At 41.1% G+C, this 19,969-nt stretch overlaps 1 protein-coding gene and 1 long non-coding RNA gene across 5 annotated transcripts in view; one reads left to right on the top strand and one right to left on the bottom strand.

Annotated features, from left to right (window-relative positions):
- The window catches only part of LOC113484206, a 130,655-nt gene that overhangs the window by 69,484 nt on the left and 41,202 nt on the right, over positions 1 to 19,969 (top strand). The window lies entirely within an intron of this gene.
- Positions 6,054 to 19,969, bottom strand: part of ALDH1A2 (aldehyde dehydrogenase 1 family member A2) — a 57,128-nt gene continuing 43,212 nt past the window's right edge. Inside the window, exons 8-13 of one of the 2 annotated variants that reach the window (XM_026856451.1) lie at positions 18,268 to 18,370; positions 15,249 to 15,385; positions 14,357 to 14,521; positions 13,746 to 13,903; positions 12,894 to 12,968; positions 6,054 to 8,329 (exon numbers count right to left, since the gene is read on the bottom strand). In XM_026856451.1, coding sequence (XP_026712252.1) covers positions 8,257 to 8,329; positions 12,894 to 12,968; positions 13,746 to 13,903; positions 14,357 to 14,521; positions 15,249 to 15,385; positions 18,268 to 18,370 — 711 coding nt within the window. In that variant the 3' untranslated portion in view covers positions 6,054 to 8,256. Of the gene's footprint in view, positions 8,330 to 12,893; positions 12,969 to 13,745; positions 13,904 to 14,356; positions 14,522 to 15,248; positions 15,434 to 18,267; positions 18,371 to 19,969 lie in introns of both variants that reach the window. The other variant, XM_026856450.1, reaches the window with a different exon arrangement.

Here is a 19,969-nt window from a genome sequence, read left to right on the forward strand (position 1 = left end):
GAGAGGCATCAAGAGGAGTAGGAATTAAGGGAAAAAGAAGTCCAGTGGGGAGAATAATGAAGAAGAAAAGCTGATTGTCCTGAAACTTTGTAGAAAAAGAAAACAAATTGGAAGAAGCCCCTCAAGTTTGTTTTCCTTTGTCAGACAGAATCTGCTGGTGGTTCTTGCTGCTGAACACAGATTTCACAACTAATGTATGAAATCTACCTTTGTTTTCTGAGCTTTGTGTACAAGCCAGCTGAAAACGGCATTTACAGTGACTTTGGTTTGGTGACTATGTTACTACCCCAAAGAGACAAATAGTAATGCAGAGGAAAGTGTGGTTTTTTCCTACTTAATTTTTCAGATTTCTAAAAGCATCATGAAATCTCTTGGCCAGCCCATAATCCTAAAGCTTTTAGAAACTTTAAGCAAAATGCCCCCACCCAGGCGGATTCTGCAGTCTGTAGTATGAATTTTGCCTGAAAAAGAATGGGGCCCCAAATGTTTGAAACTGCACGCTAGAAGGCTAGCTGGTAATTAGTCTTCCCAGAGAGGACATTGTAAAAACAAATCATTGAGCCATTTGTTGCTGTTCTACCTAAGAACACAGTTAGTTAAAAGAGCCTCTTTGCCAAAACTCTGAGAAAGAGCTCAGGATGTTTTATGTGTTTTTAAAATAGAAATCAACCAGCAACCCTGTCTTTTAGCAGAGCTTTGCACCAGCCCTTCTCTAATCCACGTGCAGTTTGCTACAGGGAAGAAAACAGAAAACAGCTTTGACGTTTTCATAGGCAGGAGCTGCAAGGTGATTTGAAACATGGAGAAACAGTGTCTGTGGTGATTTTTGTCATCGTATTTTTTGTCTGTTATAATGGAATATGAAATTAACTTAAAACATTTCTCTCAGAGCCTTGGCTATGAAGTCACTAGAGATGCAGGAGATGAGAGCATCTTTCTGGGTCTTTTTGAAGGGCATTGGGCCGCTGTAGGCTGCAGCCATTTTCCCGCTAGAGCAATCTGAAATGGTGGCATCAGAGAGGTTCACAAAGGGGAAGCTAATGGGAATTGTGGAGAGGGTCAAATGTTTTGCATTCCCTAAGGAAACTTCTGTTGTACCAGTGGCATTTCCTGGGCATTTTTTCCCATAAATGTCTGGCAAATTGTGTTTGTCCTTGGAAGGCAAATGCTGCAAGAGGAAGACTGCTGGAGAGGCAGAGCTGCAGCAGAGAGCAGGAATTGCGCTGGGTTTGCTGCAATTTCAGTGACAGGAGGAGGTGGTTCCATATATCTCGAGGGGATCAGAGGCCTGGCCAACTTAGCAGTCCCCAGGAGCTCTCTAGCAGTGGCTCCCTGTGGCTTAAGGTGTGCAGGGTGGAGATGTGGGACAGATGCTCAAAATGAGTCCATTGCTCCAGTTCAGTTTCCTGCCAGGCCGGAAGGGACACAGTGCTCTCAGCGGCCCCACCGGAGTTGTCTCCTCCCATACATGCGGCGTGACAGCCCCTGTGATAAGACAGCCCCGGTGCAATGCAGCATTGTAGTGTAGGAGCTTTCCTTGTACTGCTCAGGAGCTCTGGGCGACTCAGCAACCAGATTGGTAGCTCTATGAATGCCCATTTCTTTGAAGGCAATGTGGTTTTTTTCCTTAATTTCACAGCCAGGTTGTATTTAAAAGAGGATGATGGAATAATACATAATGCTGGAACAATAAGGCTGCAGAGTATTTGATGACTTTTCTGGACTTTCTGGAATGCTTGATTTGAATAAAGGCTGTCTGCTTGGTCCTCCTAGCGGCACAGCCTAGGGACAGGGCATCTTACTAGCCAGCTCTGAGTGAGAGCCACACTCTAATGGCGAATGAATGAGCTGAGAGTTCTGACAAGTGGCAGGACCATCAGATGCAAGTGCTTTAGCCATTGTCCTTAATCTGCTGTTTCTTGGTAGGATCAAGGAGTACCTTTCCATTCAGCATCCTTCCCAGAAACCCGAGTATTTGTGAAGTTCAAAATTAAAAAGTAAAAGGAGGCTTCTCTTGCCAGGCACTGACTGTGCTTTGAGATTGGTTGTCAAGTGCCAAAGACTGTGGGAGAGATTTTGGACCAATGGAAAGCAGGAAACAGCAGAAACTTCACAAGAGATCCTGCTCTATGTCCCATCTTGTGGTCCCAGGAGAGTCTGAGAAAATCAGTGGACCATGAGCTGGAGCCCTTTTGCCAGGGGAAGCAGTGCAAACATTTTATTTTTGTTCGGCAGCAGGAATGAGCTCCACACAAATGTCTTGCTAATTAAGTTGCTGTAGGAAATGGCTGTAGGAAACTCAGCCAGGCATACAAAGAGCAGGGAAAAACCCCAAAATGAAGTGAGTTAATATTAGCACAAGTTACACCACCCTCATCGTGAGGAACCATAAGGGAGAAGGAGAGGGGCTAAGCAAGGTCATGAAAAAATGATCAAATTGTGTGTGAGTGCATATACACAAACGCATGAATACTCTGACAAAAGCTAGTGGTGGATTGTTGAGAGGCCAGTGCAGCTAAGTTCCTGCTTTGTTACATAGATAAATTGCCAAAGGAAACATTATCCAAACAGTTCTACTTCAAAGGCAAAACGACAAGCTTTGGGGAACTTGCGGTACTTTCAATCTGGCCAATAACCAAGTGTAAAGTGTAAAATATACATGTTTAGGAAGTAGGACACATGCCGTTCAAGACAGGCCTTTCCCATGCTCTCAGACCAGTGCAGCTTCATTTGATGTGCAAATGCATGATGTGTGATCTGTCCTGGCAATGTGCTGCCTGCCAGCAGCACAAACATTTCACAAGCACCCTTTTGGGTTACTTCAGCCTGCTGTGTGCACAGCCTCCTTGGCAACCTCTGCAGCTGGAGCTTTTCTTACAGTCTGTTGCTGTTGTGGTTGCACAATCCAGGTTTATGTAGCAGGTCTCCTCAAGAGACTCCAGGCTGATAAAATCACCTCAAAACCAGCCTGAAATGGCAGGATTTGATGTTAGCTACCAGGATTAAATGACAATAAAAGGAGGAATTGTTACAGTAATGCGCTGGGGACCATTCTAGTATTGCAGACTTCATCAGTCCTCAAGGCAAATGGTCCCAGCAGATGTCCCAGCCTTCCTGGGCATGGGTGACTTCAGGGCATTACAGCTGATGGCAAGGGCCCTCCATAATGTGTTTAGAAATGTCACCTGAAATCAGGTGAAATGATGAAATAAATACTAACAATGCATTCAATAAATTATAATAAATAATGAATTAGATGAAATAAAAGGAGTGTTTCCTGGCCCTGCAGGCACAGCCAAAAATGTATGTGCGGTCCTCAGTACAGGCCAGCCTCTGCTCTCTGGTGAAACTCATCCTATAAACCCATGATAAGTAGCAGTGCAAATGCTCGCCGTAGAGAAGCAGAGGATCAAGGGTGCTGTCCCTCTTTTCAGTAGTGGCTATGTGGATTTAAATTTCTTGATATCAGAACAAAATAGTTGTGGCCTTCATGGTGCAACTGGCCTCTAGAGTACCTGTGCTAGGGGGTGAGGTTGGCTTTTAGTGAGGGTTCAGGATTTAAACTAAGCTGGCTGAACCGTTTTAGAATTAACCATTCTTATGAACCAGGAGTGTGTAGATGTGCTTTTTCTCCCCCTCTAACAGTAAGCTAAGGGCTTTAGGGTCATTATGCAACAGCTCTGGTGACTTATCCCAGCTGTACCAAGAGGCTAGTCACCCTTACGCCTCTCTTCAGTCCTTGGGACAGATTCTCAGTCGTACGTGTGTGCGCAGCCTCTGGGCCTTAAGCTGAGGTAACGAAGCACTTGGCGCTGAGCACTACCCCGGTGCAGCAGCTGTGGCTGCACAGACAGCTTAACATGCTCTTCACCACTGAAATGACTGATCTTGTGCTGCAGCCAGCTGCAATGATCTGTTGCTTGTGTTAACCTGGAATTCCAGTGTGTCAGTTCCAGTCCTATGAGAAAAATTAGGCAAGTGCTTATTGAAACCAGCATCCCAGCACTCCACATTGTGCTGTGTGGAAGAGGAAAGTGGTACCCCCAAGCCCTAGAAGTACCATTTTCTAGCCACATTTTAGTCATATGAAATGATACGACTGTTTTCTCACATAAGCTTAATTTATCCTTATAAATGGCCCAGCTTCATGCTGAAGTCCCTTCAGAGGTTCCTGAGCTTTCTGGCAGAGCCATGCATAGTTCCCTGATACCTGTGTGCTGTCAGTGGACACAAAAGATAGACCCAGAAATAATTAACTTTGTTTAATGAGGACGAGGAAGAAAGATGCGTTTTATGCAGCTGTCATCTAATGTACTGAGAGAAGTCCCTTTGAATGGGTTGGGAATGCTGATGGCATCTAATAGCCACAGAGGCTTTTCCTGCTTCCTAGTAGATACAGCACTGTGAGTATCAGTCATTGTGGTATGAAGTTGTTAGGAGAAAAATAACTTCCTGTGTTGAGGGACTTAGCATGCATGATGGAGCTGTATGGGTGCGACTGTACGGAGGCTGAGGGTGCAGCTCTCCCGAGCGCTGGCTGTCACCATGCAGAGAGCCAGACCTGACCGGTGCAGTGTATCGCTTCTCTTCGACTTCCTCTCTAGCTAGATCTGTGCCCTGAAGTCAGTCTTGCTGTGGGTTCTCTTTTTGCCAGGAAGAACTGAGAAACAAGAGGGCAGTGTACCTAGTGCCTCTGCTTATGTAAGGGAAGCTTTTCCACCCTGACCTCTGCGGGGAGGAAGAGAAGGATTGTTCTTTGTAACAGGGCACTGACAAATGCGTGAGTGCTGTTCTGGTAGTATCAATATCCATTCCTTTGTTTGAAGGCCACAGAACCAAAATTCTTTTTGCCTTTCTTCACATCCTTTTCCTAGAAGAAACACACCATTATTTCCAAAGTCTCCCTTTACCAGACTCGTACACACGTTCATTGATACATGTACTTCCACTGGCTGGGACTCCACAGAGCACTTACGTACTATGGCCTCAACTTGGCTCACTGCATTAGCTGACAACATGCCTTGTTTTCAGTGGGCTCCAGAACAACCTTCCTTCGTTCCTTTTGCTTTCAGAACACTCCATTGCTTGTGCCTGTGTGATGGATTGGAGTGGTGAGGCAGGTTGCAAACACATCAGAGAATGTGGCAGGTGCTAATTGTCCACTCACAGCCCCATGACAGAGCACTGTCCATGCCACTACTTAAATAGAAATGAAACTCTGCTTAATATATTCCTGATAGCCCAGACTTTCAGGAACAGTATTAATTTCTGAGAATGCAGTTACACTCCTATTATTTTTATTCTCTTTTATCCCATCTGTTTTATTGAAGTTACTTTATCTATTGTGATTACCTGTAGAGTGTTGATTAAACCAACAGTATTATTCTGTGACACTGTGGTATAACCATTGCTTGCCATACAATGAAGTAGCTTGGCCTTATTAACTGAGTAGTTATCTAAACAGGGACCATTTCCAAAGAGGATTGCTGTTCCTGGCAATGAAAGGAACCCTGGAATAAAGGGATTGATTGAGGGACAGTTGTAGAATACCTGGCCATGTAAATTTTACTGGCTGTCAAATAACATCCAGTCTGTCCTTTCCCTGGTTTAGCATTTTGAAATTAAAGACAAGTAGAATATCACTCCATAAAAGATCTGAGTGTTAATTTAATCATCTCTGTGACTCATCCACTAGAGAAAGAAAAAGCATCATGATTTTTTTAAACGTTATCCAAAACTCAAGCTGTGATGCAGCAGTTTGCAGGGGTGCCCCACTGGTTCTGATGATTTCAGACCTTCCCCAATAGCTAAACTTTATGACCATGAGGGTGAGGATGAACTTTGGCTATGACCTAGATCTGCAATTCACAAGTGTTTTTCATACAGCTGCAATAATATTCCAGAAAATGTAATTGGCCTTTTACTTCATTCACTTTTGCAAATGAAAATAAAGCTACTGTGAGAGAGATCTTTTGCTAAGAAAATATTTTTTTTAATATTTTTATAGCTCTGTCAACAATAAAGGAGTCTCACAGTCTAAAGTCTTTCTCTAAACCTTTTTAATGGAAAAAACTTCATAGAAAATATCCTTTTACTTTTTTTAATAACATATAACTATATACATGATTAAAAACTGTAACAAAAAGCTGCAGGGACTGGAAAAATGTTTTGTTGGATCCATGCAGATGGTACATTTAAAAAAGGATTTCACAAATCCATGTACATCAAATGGAGCTGCAGTGAGAGGGTTGAAAAAAATGGCAACTCTCTATTATTTACCTGAATGTACTGGGAATAAAGCACAGACATACAAAATACACAAAAAGAATACAAAAGAGTACACGGTGTAAATGCTGTTAGCACAGGAAGTTTCTTTTTTAAGTAAATAGGAGAAAAGAAGTAAAATCTCCTTTTTCACATTTTATATTGCAGTTTAAAAGATAACTAATCTCTTATTTGCTGTGTTTTGTTTTTCTTCACTCTGACATACATGACAGTTGAAGTATATGGCATTTGCATTTAACAGCTCAGGAATATTTTGATTCATCTCCATGTCTGTGAATGTACTGTCATTTCTGAATATCATCATGTATACATATTGCTTTAAAAACATGTACAGAGTTGCACATGAGTTAGAAATACAAAATATTGAGGGCCACCACACTACGAAGTGCTGGGTACTCTTGTCCTGATCCAGTGGTATGTTTAAGGACACACACACAACTTCAAATCTAAGAGGAATCCCTCAGAGAGTAAAGGAAGTTAAGAACGTGCAGAAATGATTTGCTGATCGGGTCTGGAGTTTTCAACAGTTTGTAGTATGGACTCTGCAGCTAGGAAAACTGTTATGCCTGAAGCTATAATTCTGTCCTTATACCCCAGATAATGTAGCTACACAGCGTAGATGATTTACTGTACTTTAAAAATAAAATTTCTTAATTCTAAGTTAAAATTTAAAATGAATCCTCTTTAAAAAAAAGTCTGGGGAATCAAGCTCTGCAGCTGGAAGGAAGAAAGAGGTGGTGTTTAGCTTGTTAGTTACAAGTTGGAAGAGACTCTCTAGGCAGCAGGTAATAATGTGACAGGTTTTAAACACCTCACTTCTAAAAGAACTTGCTTATCTTTTTGTCCTGGGCCAAAAAAAGAGCAGACATAATTGAAAAGTCAGTACGAGCCAGTAAGCTCACCTGTGGCTCACAAGCATGGTGAGGATGGCAAGCCATCATGTAGTAAGAGAATAAAGTCAAGCTTACTTCTTGTCAGGCAGGCTTTTACTGGGTTCTTCTGCTGTAACGAATGCTTACAATTCCCAGTGTAATCACAGGAAGTTTAATAGCAGACAGATAAATGGCGTCTGCGTGTTCATATACTTGTTTAAAAAAAGAAGAAAGGTGAAAACAACAACAGTAACAACAACAAAACCAGACAAGCGGTGAAAGCTGAAATATTCTGTGAAACCTTGGGATCTGTTCCTGCTCTCCTTAACACCCTCCCACCCTGTCTCACCATGCTCTTTTGGCAGGCAGGTAAAACCTTTCAAGTTCTTCTAAGTGAGGGAGGATTTTTGCTTATAACAAGACATAAAGTAATTATGAAAATAAACTTTGAAAACCAAATTGCTGTGGGTCATGAAAAGCCAAATCTCACTGACAAGTGTTTCAATTCCATTGTCCATGTAATGGTTTGATTCCCTCCCCAGTGTGACCCCTTCATGTGAGCATGCGAATTGGAAAGTTGCCAATATACCAGGTTTTGGCTTGTTACCCTTCAGAGTCTTTTATTTTTAAAGACCATCAGTGATACTTGTTTATGCTGCTCATTGCTAGCATTTGGGGTAAAATCTGGCTTGTAAAGCCCTGATTGAAACTAGAATGTCAGTACAAGGCAGGTCTGTTGGAGAAGGCAACCTGAAAGCAGTAAGACTTATGTTTATTTAAAGGAGAGATAAATGTGTGTGTGCATGCATTTGCATTTAACAGTTTTATAGCTAGAACCATTACTAAATGATGCCCAATAGCCATTTTATCTCTTGTTATGATTTGTTTTATAAAGATGTAATGATTCTCAGGAGAGTTTTATGAAAACATGCAGAGTTGGTTTGCATTAGGTATGCAGTTATGTGCCCGGTATATATGTTGCAACTTAATTTCTTAAATATATATTGTGTAACACTTTTTATTCCTGAGTGCTGGTCTCCATAAGGAATAGAGAGGGTGGCATCATGTGCTCTTGTGCACCGCATGGTCCTTTGTCATTTTAGGAGTTCTTCTGAGGGATCTTTATTGTCACAGTTTTAACTTCAGAATATTCTCTCAATCCACATTCACCCCTAAAAAAGAAATTGGAGCATCAGCTTACACCAGACATTAATTCTTTTATTGAGCAAAAACCTGCAACATGATTCCTTGATAAGGTTAAGATAGAACCTAAAGTTCTTAGCAGAGGTTTCTGTTGTACTGTGATTTTGTACAGGCTTTCCTTTCACGCCATCTTTCAGTAAAGCTGAAGGTGAAGTTTCAGTTAAGGTCAAAAGTACAATGGATGGCTCCAGCATTTGATAAGGAGATACAGAATGACATTAAACCCCAAAATACTCACTGTCCATTGATGGAACTGTTAGGAGTGAATCAATGTCCTCTGTCCTTTCCAGACCATGAAAATGTCCAAACACCAAGACCTACACACTGGCCAGTGAAATTACTGCTCATATTTGCACTCAAGAAAGAGAAGGTCCCAGCTAAGTACTATGGAAAATGAACTACTTGCAACCCTGGATAAAGATGGACTCGGCTCCTAACCCACTGATCTTTTTTCTCTGAAAAAATACCCAGCAGCAGAAATCAGCATTTGCACATACTGTGAAAGATTCAGCTTGCTCAGTTTTCCCCTAGGTTTACACAGAAGACCTCTCTCTGTCCTAGCACAGCATCTTCCATAAGATCCTCTATAGTGCTAGAAGCTAGCCACTTTCTAGGTCCCAGCCATCTGACACATGGCTCTGAGGGGAACATGTTCTGCTTTGGATAAATTATGCTTAAGAAATGGCTGTTTCTGAATGCCATGTAGATTTTGATGTAATCAGCTCCAGCCTGGCTCATCTCTCAGGCTGCTGAGGTTTAGAGTGGATGCTGCACGGCTTTTGGGGCGTTCTGCCTGCCTTCTCGGAAGCGTAGGGATGTGCATTTTGCTGTGCAGACATTTGGGGTAATGGAGTTCTCGTCAGGTCCTTAGTTAAGTTCTAGTATGTCTGCTTGATGCTGTGGATGTAAAGCAATGTCCCACCTCCAAACAGGTACAGTCCAAGGCTGGAAGCAGAGTATCTCTTCTGTATGAACTCATACGAGGCTTCTTTTGCACAAGCTCTTACAGACATTTGTTTCTTGGTTGAATTCGTATCCCCACCCCTAAAACTTCTACAATACTGCTTTCTTATAGTAAAATCTGAAAAGTGCTGACATGCATATCATGTTAGTGTGTTTACTATCTGACGCTGCCTTCCCCCTGGATCCTGTGCAGAATTTAATGCCAACTGCACCATAAAGAATAATCCTGAGGAATTCCCCAGAAACTCCTACTAATAAGTGTTGCTTTGAGAATGGAGTGTTCACTGTTCAAAGCAATAAAACCTCTCTGTGTGCCCCCAGCCTTGCATAGCCTACTTCGTATTTACCGCTAAACTGTAAATTTTACGCCAAACATAACATCGGTGAGGAACTCCTGTAACCCTCCTTGGAAAGTTAATTCATTTGGGCAGAAATACCAGTATTTACCAGCCCATTTCATTCCACCTGCAGTTTTGAAAACTTTCTGATGTGCCTGTTGGCTTGGTAAGCCTTACATGTGCTAGAGTGGTTGATGTTTAACTCAGACATGATTCAGTAGGCATCTGAACATTTACCAGACTCTAAGTACATGCAAGGAAATATGCTGGTAAAGATTTTTTGACATGTGAAAGGTCCCCATTGATTTGGACCACTCTCAGCTTTCATTAGAAAGTGGTAGATTTGTCTCCAAAGAATGACCAAAAGCTTCAGGTATTTATCAGACTCAGCTGAGCCACAGGACCATTCCCTTATGGCTCAGTGGAAGCTGTCACTGGGAGCCACATGGAGCCCAGTAACTAATGCTAGTAAGTCTCTCTCTGTGAAAGCTCCTGCTTGATTCATCAGGCTGCAGCTTGGTTCCGGACACCTGTTGGACACCTTTTTCCAAGTCAATAGATAATGTAGCCAACAGAGCATCCAGTGCCTTTATGTATGTTCCAACTGCCAGTCTGGCAAACAAAATCAGATATATTTATTGTCTGTTTCTTCAGCTCGTGGCTTCAGGGCCTTACATGTTTGTTTTCTGGCTGAAAGTTTGGAAGTGGACAACTGTAATGAATGCTAAGGCAAAATACTTTTCAAAAGTTAAAAAGTTGCTCTTGCTGAATAGGAAGATGGATTATTCCAGCCATTCAGAGCAGAAGAGTCAGTGTGTGTTCGATTAAAGGGCTCGCTTGTCCCTACAACCTCATACAGGAAAGTAGGGAGCAGTAACATCCTGTTCTGTGGCCACTTTGGGTCTTGTGGGATGAGAACAAGGGTTGTGTCTGTAAAGAGGAAGGAGCCTGCAGGTCAAGTCTGCGTGGTTGTGTAGGTGTGAGGGCAGTGGAACAAATCGCCCTTCAAAAGACGTGTTACATACTGTCTTCCCTCCCTCAGACCAAAAGAAAAAAGATAAGGAAAAGAATTATAACTCCAAGCTGTTCTCCTGCTTGCACTTCTTTTTTGGAATGCACTGCTGTATCTCGGAGCTATCCAGACCATAATAATTCCTATGACATTAAAGGATAATTCTGAAGTACACTAGCACCTCCTTCTCTTGAAAAATTTGGACAGAGACGAGAGTTTTTGGGGACTCTAATACAAAATGGCCACATGTGGCTATCTGGGATGAGTCACTTGTGTTTTAGTTACAGGAGTTAAATTTTACACCACTCAGTAGTGATAAGAAGCTTTAAGGAAGTGTAAATGTAAAAAAATCTCTCTTTTAGACTCCTTTAAGAATACGAGAATATTGTAAGTAGCCTTAATATAAGCAGCAATCAGTTGTATTGTGTAAAAGAGTTCTGGTTCTCTACTGGTATGGACATACCCTGCTGTGTTTTGTGGGAGTGCAGAGCATAGCAGATCTCAACTTTCTGTGTTCATTTTTTACCCATGTGTGATAAAAATCTGTGCATTTAAATGCAGGAACAGAACAAGTTCCAGATAATACAATGCTAGCACAGATAGCACAGTGGCATAATTGTGGTCTGGTTGTAACATACTATTAGCGTAGCAATGACACACACACGTATGGACACTTTCTCTTCTTTTCTGTTCTTTAATTGCCTGACTTAACATTATTTTTGCTGTAAAATGTATCCCTTAAAACAGGGATCTAAAAACCGTGACATCTTAATAATAAAAAGTATGCAGATATTAATGTGGGGGGAGGAGGTGAATTAGAAGGTGATATCTGATCAAAGAGGTTCTGAAAGGAGTTGAATAATTACCCCTAAATAGGTTTTTCAGACATCTTTGTGAGATAGAGATTATTGCTATTGCCAACATTCATTGTTTATGATGAGTGTTTTCAAAGCTGTAGATGGGAATGAAGTGTACAACTACCATGGATTTTTCCATGGGAGCTGGGGTGCTGCCTGGTCTCCCCCCCTTTCACAAACTCTACGATATCAATATGTGAATATTTTGCTGGCACAGTTAACCTCCCTGAAGTCAGTGGGGTCACTCTTGGGTGTCAAGTTACTCATGTGCTCTATCGAGCTTAGTAGTTTTAGAATATTTTCACAATGATAAGAGTTAGATGAGCTGACATATTTATGCCAGTGTGAGATCACCTCATAACTCATGAATGTGGAGAATAGTATGAATGTGTTATTCAAAGTACTCCCTAATGAGGGAAAATATTTCAGACTACATAGAGCTTATTTTATAGATCAAGTTGTATACTTAAACATATTTAAAGTTTTAAAGAGTTTGACCTTACTTTAGTTTTACTGCTGAGTTTGCCATTAGCCATAAGCTATTTTGAAAGCTTAGGTGAGACATATCTGGTATATATGCCTCCTGCACAGAAATTAATTGAATCCTTTGTATGCGTAACCAATCTGGGGCTGATGCAATTGCTAAACTTCCTTGTAATTGTAATGAGAATTAAAAACTGGTAAGATTTTAAATTAGGTACATGGGACAGTATTTGAACATGGAGTTCCATTTCAAAATATTTGGCACTTAGTTCTAAATGGCTTAAGAGAAGACAGAAAGCTTTGTACTGGAAGGTGATTTTTTGAAAGGGATGTAAACACATTTGTCTGTCCTGCTCTAGGCCTGATTTCATTTAACATTGTTTATAAATCTGAAACAGATAACATTTTAATAAAATTCAGATGCACTTTTGTTAATAAATGTAGGAAAAAGTAAAAAAAGGACAAAATAGCAAGAGAGGCAAAATATATGGCAAAGCAACTCTGAAACAAGTACACGAAATCAGTCAACAAGCACACAGTAGTATCAGAAAGAGAATCTTTCTGCAAAAGTGCTTATGAATGTGGCTAAGAAAAACTCTCAGAAAACACATTACAAGTTCAGAAAGAAATTGAAATTTTTAGTTCCTTTCAGAATAAGAAGGGAGTTCCAGTAATTTATTCTGCTATGTCAAAAAAAAAAAAAGGAAATGATAATGGTCTCGCCTTGTAAATCAACTTCATTCAGAACTGGCAACGCTTATCAGTCATCTTATCCTCAGATGGGAATATTTCCTGATCTTAATGTTCATGGAAGTATCCACTAATGTTTATTAATTTGTGGAGCTGAAAACAGTTTAGAAGACAGCAGTGTAATACTTACATCTCTCTCCCATTGCCAGACATTTTGAATCCTCCAAAAGGGCTCTGGGCGTTTAAGGCATTGTAGCAATTTATCCTGGAAGAGGAAGAGGCATTAAGTCCAACTGCGCTGTCAGAGAGACCTTTGGGCAGCTTGGGGAGAGACTGAAACTTCTGGAGCTAAGGACACTACACCTGACTAATATCAAACTTGACTTGTGTTGAAAAGAAATGAGGGATTTATGCCACAAAACCAACCTTCTGCTCCTAAAGAGAATGGGATTTGGCCTGTGAGGCCTGGAGAAGGGCACAGCTTTGTTAATGAGCTGTTTGTTAATCGGCTTACAAACCTCAGTGCCAGTTCATAACACAGAGCTATTAGATTTGAATTTGTCCTTTTTCTCCCTGATTTGTTGTGGATCTTTAGTTTAGCCAGGCTTGACATACTAAATTACAAAACTAGAAGTGGCATTACCTGTTCCTAAGGACTAGAGAGAAGATGGGTCCCCTTAATTCCTTAATGTTGTAGAAAGTACATGATTCTTTGTGCCTTTAAGCAGAAACCTCAGAGGATTCTGCTCCACAGAAAGGATCAGTCATACCCTGTTTGTTTTCAGAAGTGCCAATATTCACATTATTGATAACAATGGTGTGGCTGCCACGCTAACGGGCAAGGCGCTTCCCAGGCCCAGTGGCGTTCACCCGCAGGGAGCAGGCACAGCTCCTACAGCTGTTCCACATCTTGGTTAGCCAGTCACGACTAGGATGGGCTAGATAAACATTTTTTCAGACAGAGGGTGCAAAACTGAGGTGCCATGATAGTGAGTCAAACACTTTATCTCCAAATGCAGGAGTGTGATAACTTCTGCCTTACCAGACCGTCCCAGCCTGCATTGCCGAAGAGACTGTCAGGGCCTTGTTTATGTCATTTGTAAAGACAGCAGCTACCAGCCCAAAATCAGAATTGTTGGCTCTCTCTATAACTTCATCCATGGTTTTAAATCTCAGTATTTCTTGAACAGGCCCAAAAATCTGCAACAAAGATTAATCATTAATTAATAAACCAGCCTGCTCAGAGGCATTTTATTCTTCTTTTTTAATTGTCTTCTGTCTCCTGTTGCACTCTTCAGAAATTCCCACAGCAACGTTTAATAGTGATAGATAGCTGTCTATAAAACGGCATGAATTTCCCAAAGCAGCTGCCTCAGTGGAACTCACCCATTCTTCCCTTATCTTTTCTTTCATGTCTGAGACTTTACAGTCAATGACAAAAACTGAGCTTCATAACCCAACTGATGTCATCAGTTGCTCTGTGTATAAGGAGTTCTGAAAAGATTTTGCTTTTTTTTTTTTTTTTCCTTAAATGTAGTGGTGATTTTCACTCTAAAGCTTTTGTCTCAGGGAGTAAACAAAACAAAACAAAAAATCATGGTTAGGACATGATTTAAAATCAGGACACTGTAAAATGCCCCTGGGTGTGAATACCTCCTCCTTGGCGATCCGCATATCATCCGTTACATTGGAAAACACTGTGGGTTCGATGAAGAAGCCCTTCCTTCCCAGCCCTTTACCCCCACATTCAAGTTTTGCTCCTTCAGTAATGCCGCTCTGAATTAGTTCCAAGATCTTGTTGTATTGGTTTTTATCAATCTGAAAGAGAGAAGAAACCATTTGACTTGCAAACTGTGCACTTGACAATCAAGTCAAAATCGTTTTTTTAGGCAAGTCATGTCCCGGTGAGTAGACTCTTGCTTATATTCAGCTACTCCCTGAGCTGGAGATGCAAAGACCTACAAATAGCTGCTGACAGGAACACAGGGCTCAGTCTTCTTAAGGATGTGTCCCCCTATGTCCGTGGCTCACCCCACATTCTTACTAAGAAGTCTGGTTTATAACCAAAGCAGATCATTATTTTTTGTCTAAGGTTAACTTCCTGAAAATGGTACAAGCCCAGCTGGTTAAGAACATTTTCTAAAGACCTATTTCTAATTGTGACCATCTTTTGTTTAGAATTCCTGTCTCTCTAGTGGTTGACAAGCACAGTTATGGTTGCAGACAATTCTTGAAAAATAAGTGCCCACAGAGAATTTTGAGAGCTTCTCACAGTTTACAGCTCTATCTTGGGGGGCTGAAGATCAGGATCTTGCTGTTAAAGCTGGGAAGCAAACTTACTGACATTTAAAATGAGAGTTTTTACTTAACAAGAAACACCCCTGAGCTGCACAGATTATCTACTCCTTTAGAACTTTAATCTTTAAAACGTTTATCATGTCAGCTTCTGGACTGTGTGAGTGAGTATGCACCGACTGACCTCTGTCCTAGTAGAGTTTAAATGCTTCCAGGCACCTCCTGGACTGTGGAGCCAAAATTCCTTTACCTGTGGTCCTTGTTCTGTAGTTGGGTCAAAAGGACTCCCCACAACTCTCCTCTTCGCACGTTCTACACTTCTTCTAACAAACTCTTCATAGATTGATTCTTCCACATAAATCCGTGAGCCTGCAGTGCAGCATTGACCTTGATTGAAGAAGACCCCTTGGTGAGCTTGTTCCACAGCATAGTCCACTAAAAAATCAAGACAGCATGTGTTGCTCTGACACATCATAGACACATCTGCTGTTGCACCAGTGTCACGTCCATTACATCGGTGCCACAGGCCCAGAACTTCAAAGCAGGACTAGGATTTGGTTAAAAACCCAAAGCACATACCAAATCAAACCATCCTATGGTTGTGTGGGGTCATAAATGAAGATTATTAATTTAATTTTGAAAATACATAGTTTTTAAACATGTCTAAAGTTGAGTTTTTCCCTCTATTCCACCCTGGACACAGATACACTAGAGGGTTATTAGGACCAACTTTCTCTTTCAGAAACACTGGACTGCAAGGGACCACTTGGCACTTCAGGCATTGTCTAGGTAACGAAGGGTAATACATTCCATATTCCATCTCATGCCAATAGTCACAAAATATTGCTTAATATCCCACTGCAAAAATTAAATCAAGACAGTGCTTTAGCAGTCTGTAGGAATAGAGTATGCAAGAACAACTTCACCCGTGTCTTCTATGCTGTGTAATATTTCAACTAAAACTCTTAAGAGACCCTAGGAGGTGGATTGTGCTCCCACATTATAGAATTCTGCCTGACTGGGGTCAGTAGAGGAGGGGAAAATCTGTCTGTGATCCCACGTTTGCACTTGGTTTAATACTGCATATGTGAGAATTACAGCCAACCAGTACTTGAGAGAATCTGACTTTGATAATGACAAGACCTGTCCTTCCCAAAAAGCCAGATTATTTTTCTGCAAGAGAGAAACATCTTCTTGGCCTAGACAGGTGACTGAGTAAGGCTTTAAAAATGTAGGTCAAGTATAGAACAATCAAACCTTGATTTCTACTCTAACTTCCTTGGAGGTACAACTAACACATCCACCATCCAAGCAGGAGAGAGGATCCAGCCATGTTTAGACATTCAGAGCTAAATTCTCCCACTGGATGTAAGGGCTGACTAGACAAGAATATTGAATTAATCCTTAAACAGTGATGCCCTACAGCACTGTAATACCTCTGTTATCAGCTGTAGCACTTTGGAATATTGCTTAATCTTTTATGGAATAAACAAAGCAACAGCACTTTATGTTCAGCACTTTCTAGACAACTCCATCTAATAGAAATGTCTTATTCTGCCCTCAGCGTGGTCTTGAAAAAAAATGATATAGGGTGTTCTCTGGACCATATTCAAATTCTCCCAGGCAGCTCCACTGGAGATTGAAAACACTAGTGGATAGAACTGATCAAGTGATGTTTCTGCCTCTATTGCTAACACAGTTTTTCACTGTGAGGGGCTTTAACAATTTTCTGGTGTTTAGGTGCACAAACTTTCAACAGCTTTGTCATGCTTTCTTTTGGCACACATTGTTCTTCAAATGTAATCAAGAGATGCTTTGGAATAGTGAACAAATTGCTGTGCTTAAATAATCAGAGCTCTGAAGTCTCTATCTCCATCAAGTGCTGGTGGCTGTAGTTATGGGAAGACCAGAGAGCTTCAGTATGATACACTGTGTAACAGACAGTCCTGGTGAAGACTCTGCTCTACTCTCTGCCCTGTTATTCCCCTGTGCCTGCAACTTCTCCCCAGGTCCTCAACTTTACTTGGCAGATGCATCAGGTCACAGGTAAAGCACAGCTCTGTGTGGCAGCTAGGAGCGTTTGTCCTGCCCCAGCATCTGCTGCTCTGCTAGGAGTGCTCAGGGCATCCAGTCTGAGTGGGATTGCTGGTGGGAGCTGGAGAGAGTAACTGGGGTGGAAGGCTGTAACATCTGCATCTAGCTCCAGCTGACAGCAGCCTTTTTAGTTCACCAGGATGGCTGGGGCTGTAATTTAGACCCTCAACTCGATAAAACATTTCCATGTAGAAAAGCTGCTCAAAGTTCTCAAGCTGTCCCTAGTCTTTCAGACACTGATAAGTTTTGAAAAGGAATATCAGATTGTAAACAACTCTTGTAATTCATGCTATTCAGAATCGTTCTTCTGTTCACTTTCCCTTTTTAAATTAAAAGACAAAATCCTTATATGTCTATTTATTTGGCTTGCAAAGTTCTCAGAAAATGCACAGGGTACACTGTGCCTGCACAGAGCCTGAAACAATAGCTCAAAGCAAGGTGTGAACTGTCCCATTCATCTTAATGGGGTGTTAACGTCAAAACCTCCTGCTGACAATTCAGATATCAACATTTTTAACTATTTCACTGCTGATCATTTAAGCAGAAACTTCCAGTTTGTGTTTTTACCCTATCCTAAATGGCTGTCCTGTATCTTCTCAGGTGCCAAAAATCTCAGCTGCACAGTATCATCCAGCTGCCAAAATCTTCAGCTCCCTGCTGACAGTGGCAATGAGGATATTTCAGTACACAATTCTTCAATTGTGAAAAATTTTAAAATGGAATAATTACAATTTACAGCTACTATCAAACCAGTTTAATAAGGGAATACTGCACTGACTAGATCAGAAACTCAAGTATAAGCCCTCCCTTTTTATAATTGCTGTGAAGCAAAAAAATCACAAAATTTCCAGATTTAAAGCACTAAACCACCTTGCTGAAGAGTTTAGGATGACAAATGTGTATGGGAACATGACCATGAATCACACTGTCTCTATATGCTTGGTTATAACTTTTTTCCTGTTTTCTTCTTGTCTGTGAATCTGTGGGTTCTTTTTATAAAAAAATACCACATCTTGGGCTGCTTCTGTTACGATTAAGCATGATTAGATGCAGCTATATTGATCCATTTCACTTTGTATGAAAGATATGCCCTAAAATGGAGAAGAAAAAAAAAGAAAAAGAAAAAGACACCATACAAACATGTTTTTAAGAAAAATATGGAAGTGCTGACTTACAATCAGCATCTGCAAAAATAATGTTTGGGCTTTTCCCACCCAGCTCCAGTGTAACTCTCTTCAAATTACTCCTTCCAGCTGCTTCTTGGATCAGCTTCCCAACCTGAAAGGAAATGGAGACACATTGTAGAGGGAATGCAGTCATAGCGTTCACTTTAGCAGCCAAAGTCGGCTATCACTGGAACAGAGCTCTAAATAATCCAGCAGGTTCTTCAATCCAAAGAGATTCTCATCAGCAGTGGACAGCTTTTCAGGTTTTTTTCCTAGAAATTGAGAGGGGATAAGGCACAGCACAAAACGTTTGTACCCCTCACCTGTTTGTATCTATGCTAAAACAGCTTGAGGCTTTCCTTTAGGGTGCTTTACCAGGGCTGAATTAAAAATCCAAAATTGGTGTAACTAGAATTGCTTCCATCCAAACTAGTGGCACGTTCACAGGGTAAACTATTATTAAGAGGTTTAGGTATATATAATTTTTAGTGAAAAAATCTGATATCTAAGTATGTATTAAGCTTATTAGTATGAATTATTAATAACTGCTGTCATACTTCTTTATATAGCCCAGGTGTTAGTTACCCTGGATGATAACTGCTTTTAGAATTTATTTCACTCTTACTACTTATAGTTACTAAACTGCTAACCAGCCAGTCTGTAGGAGGGCATTTGTTCTCAAAATACAGTTTTCAGTGCCCAAAGGTTACAGTAATTTGACCATGAAATCGAGATCGAGAATATGTCAAATTCTGATGAAATGATCAGCCTTTTCTGCAGGATTAACAGCGCAGAGCAGAATACTAAGTAGAGCAAGAAGTTAGAAAAGCAGCATCCCAGACCCGACCCTCAGCTGCACCACAGATAATCACCGTATGGGTTGAGGAGGTCAAAAGCACCTTCAAAATGTCTCTGTAAATTGTGGGGTCAGCTGGAGAGCCACAAATTGCAGATCTTGCCATGGAACATGACAGCAGGTTAAATGGAGTAGCAATCCAACAGCTCCGTATTTGATGCGTTTCCACATCAGTACAGTTGGGAGAGGCAGTTGTGCTCCCTGGAAATCCTCCCCTCCCTGGATCAATGAATCCAAACTGGATCAGATTTTATACTGTTGCAGTGTAACCATGCCTCCCTTGCTGCTAAGGATGTAATCACAGATAGATTTAGGTCCCTCGATGGTAAAACACAGGACTGGGAGTGTCCATTGAATATTGAGAAGCTGAGAACCTTGGTAAGTGCTTTCTTTTAACCGGGACATGTTTTAAGGTCACACAGAAAGTCAGACATGAAGTGAGACGGGAGTGAGTCCAGAGCTGTCTCCACACAGTGCTCTGGTCTCTCTAGCTGCTTTCTGTTTCTTGGGTCAGGTGAGTGAGAGTCCCTGCAGTAAGGGGTTAATGGATGAGAAGCTAAGCCTCTTAGAGAACTGAAGGCAGTCTGCTGGTGAAAGTTAAGTCAGCACTGGAGTAATCAGAACGCAAATGAAACAGAAACCAGGGCCCCCACAGAAAAAACAAAGCAAAACCCCCACAGGATAATGGAGGAATTGTCAACCACTTTATGTACCTTTGTGATTAACTGTTTATCTGGTGATACTACAGTCGAGTGTGACTGAGGTTATTTCTTTAAAAAAAAACACCCTTAAAATTAGCTTCTTTTCTTTAGCCCAGTATTGATGGAACGGAGTGTTGACATTATCATTAAATTC

Source organism: Athene cunicularia (assembly GCF_003259725.1).
Source record: "Athene cunicularia isolate RWA chromosome 10 unlocalized genomic scaffold, athCun1 chr10_part1, whole genome shotgun sequence".
NCBI classification, from domain to species: Eukaryota; Metazoa; Chordata; class Aves; order Strigiformes; family Strigidae; genus Athene; species Athene cunicularia.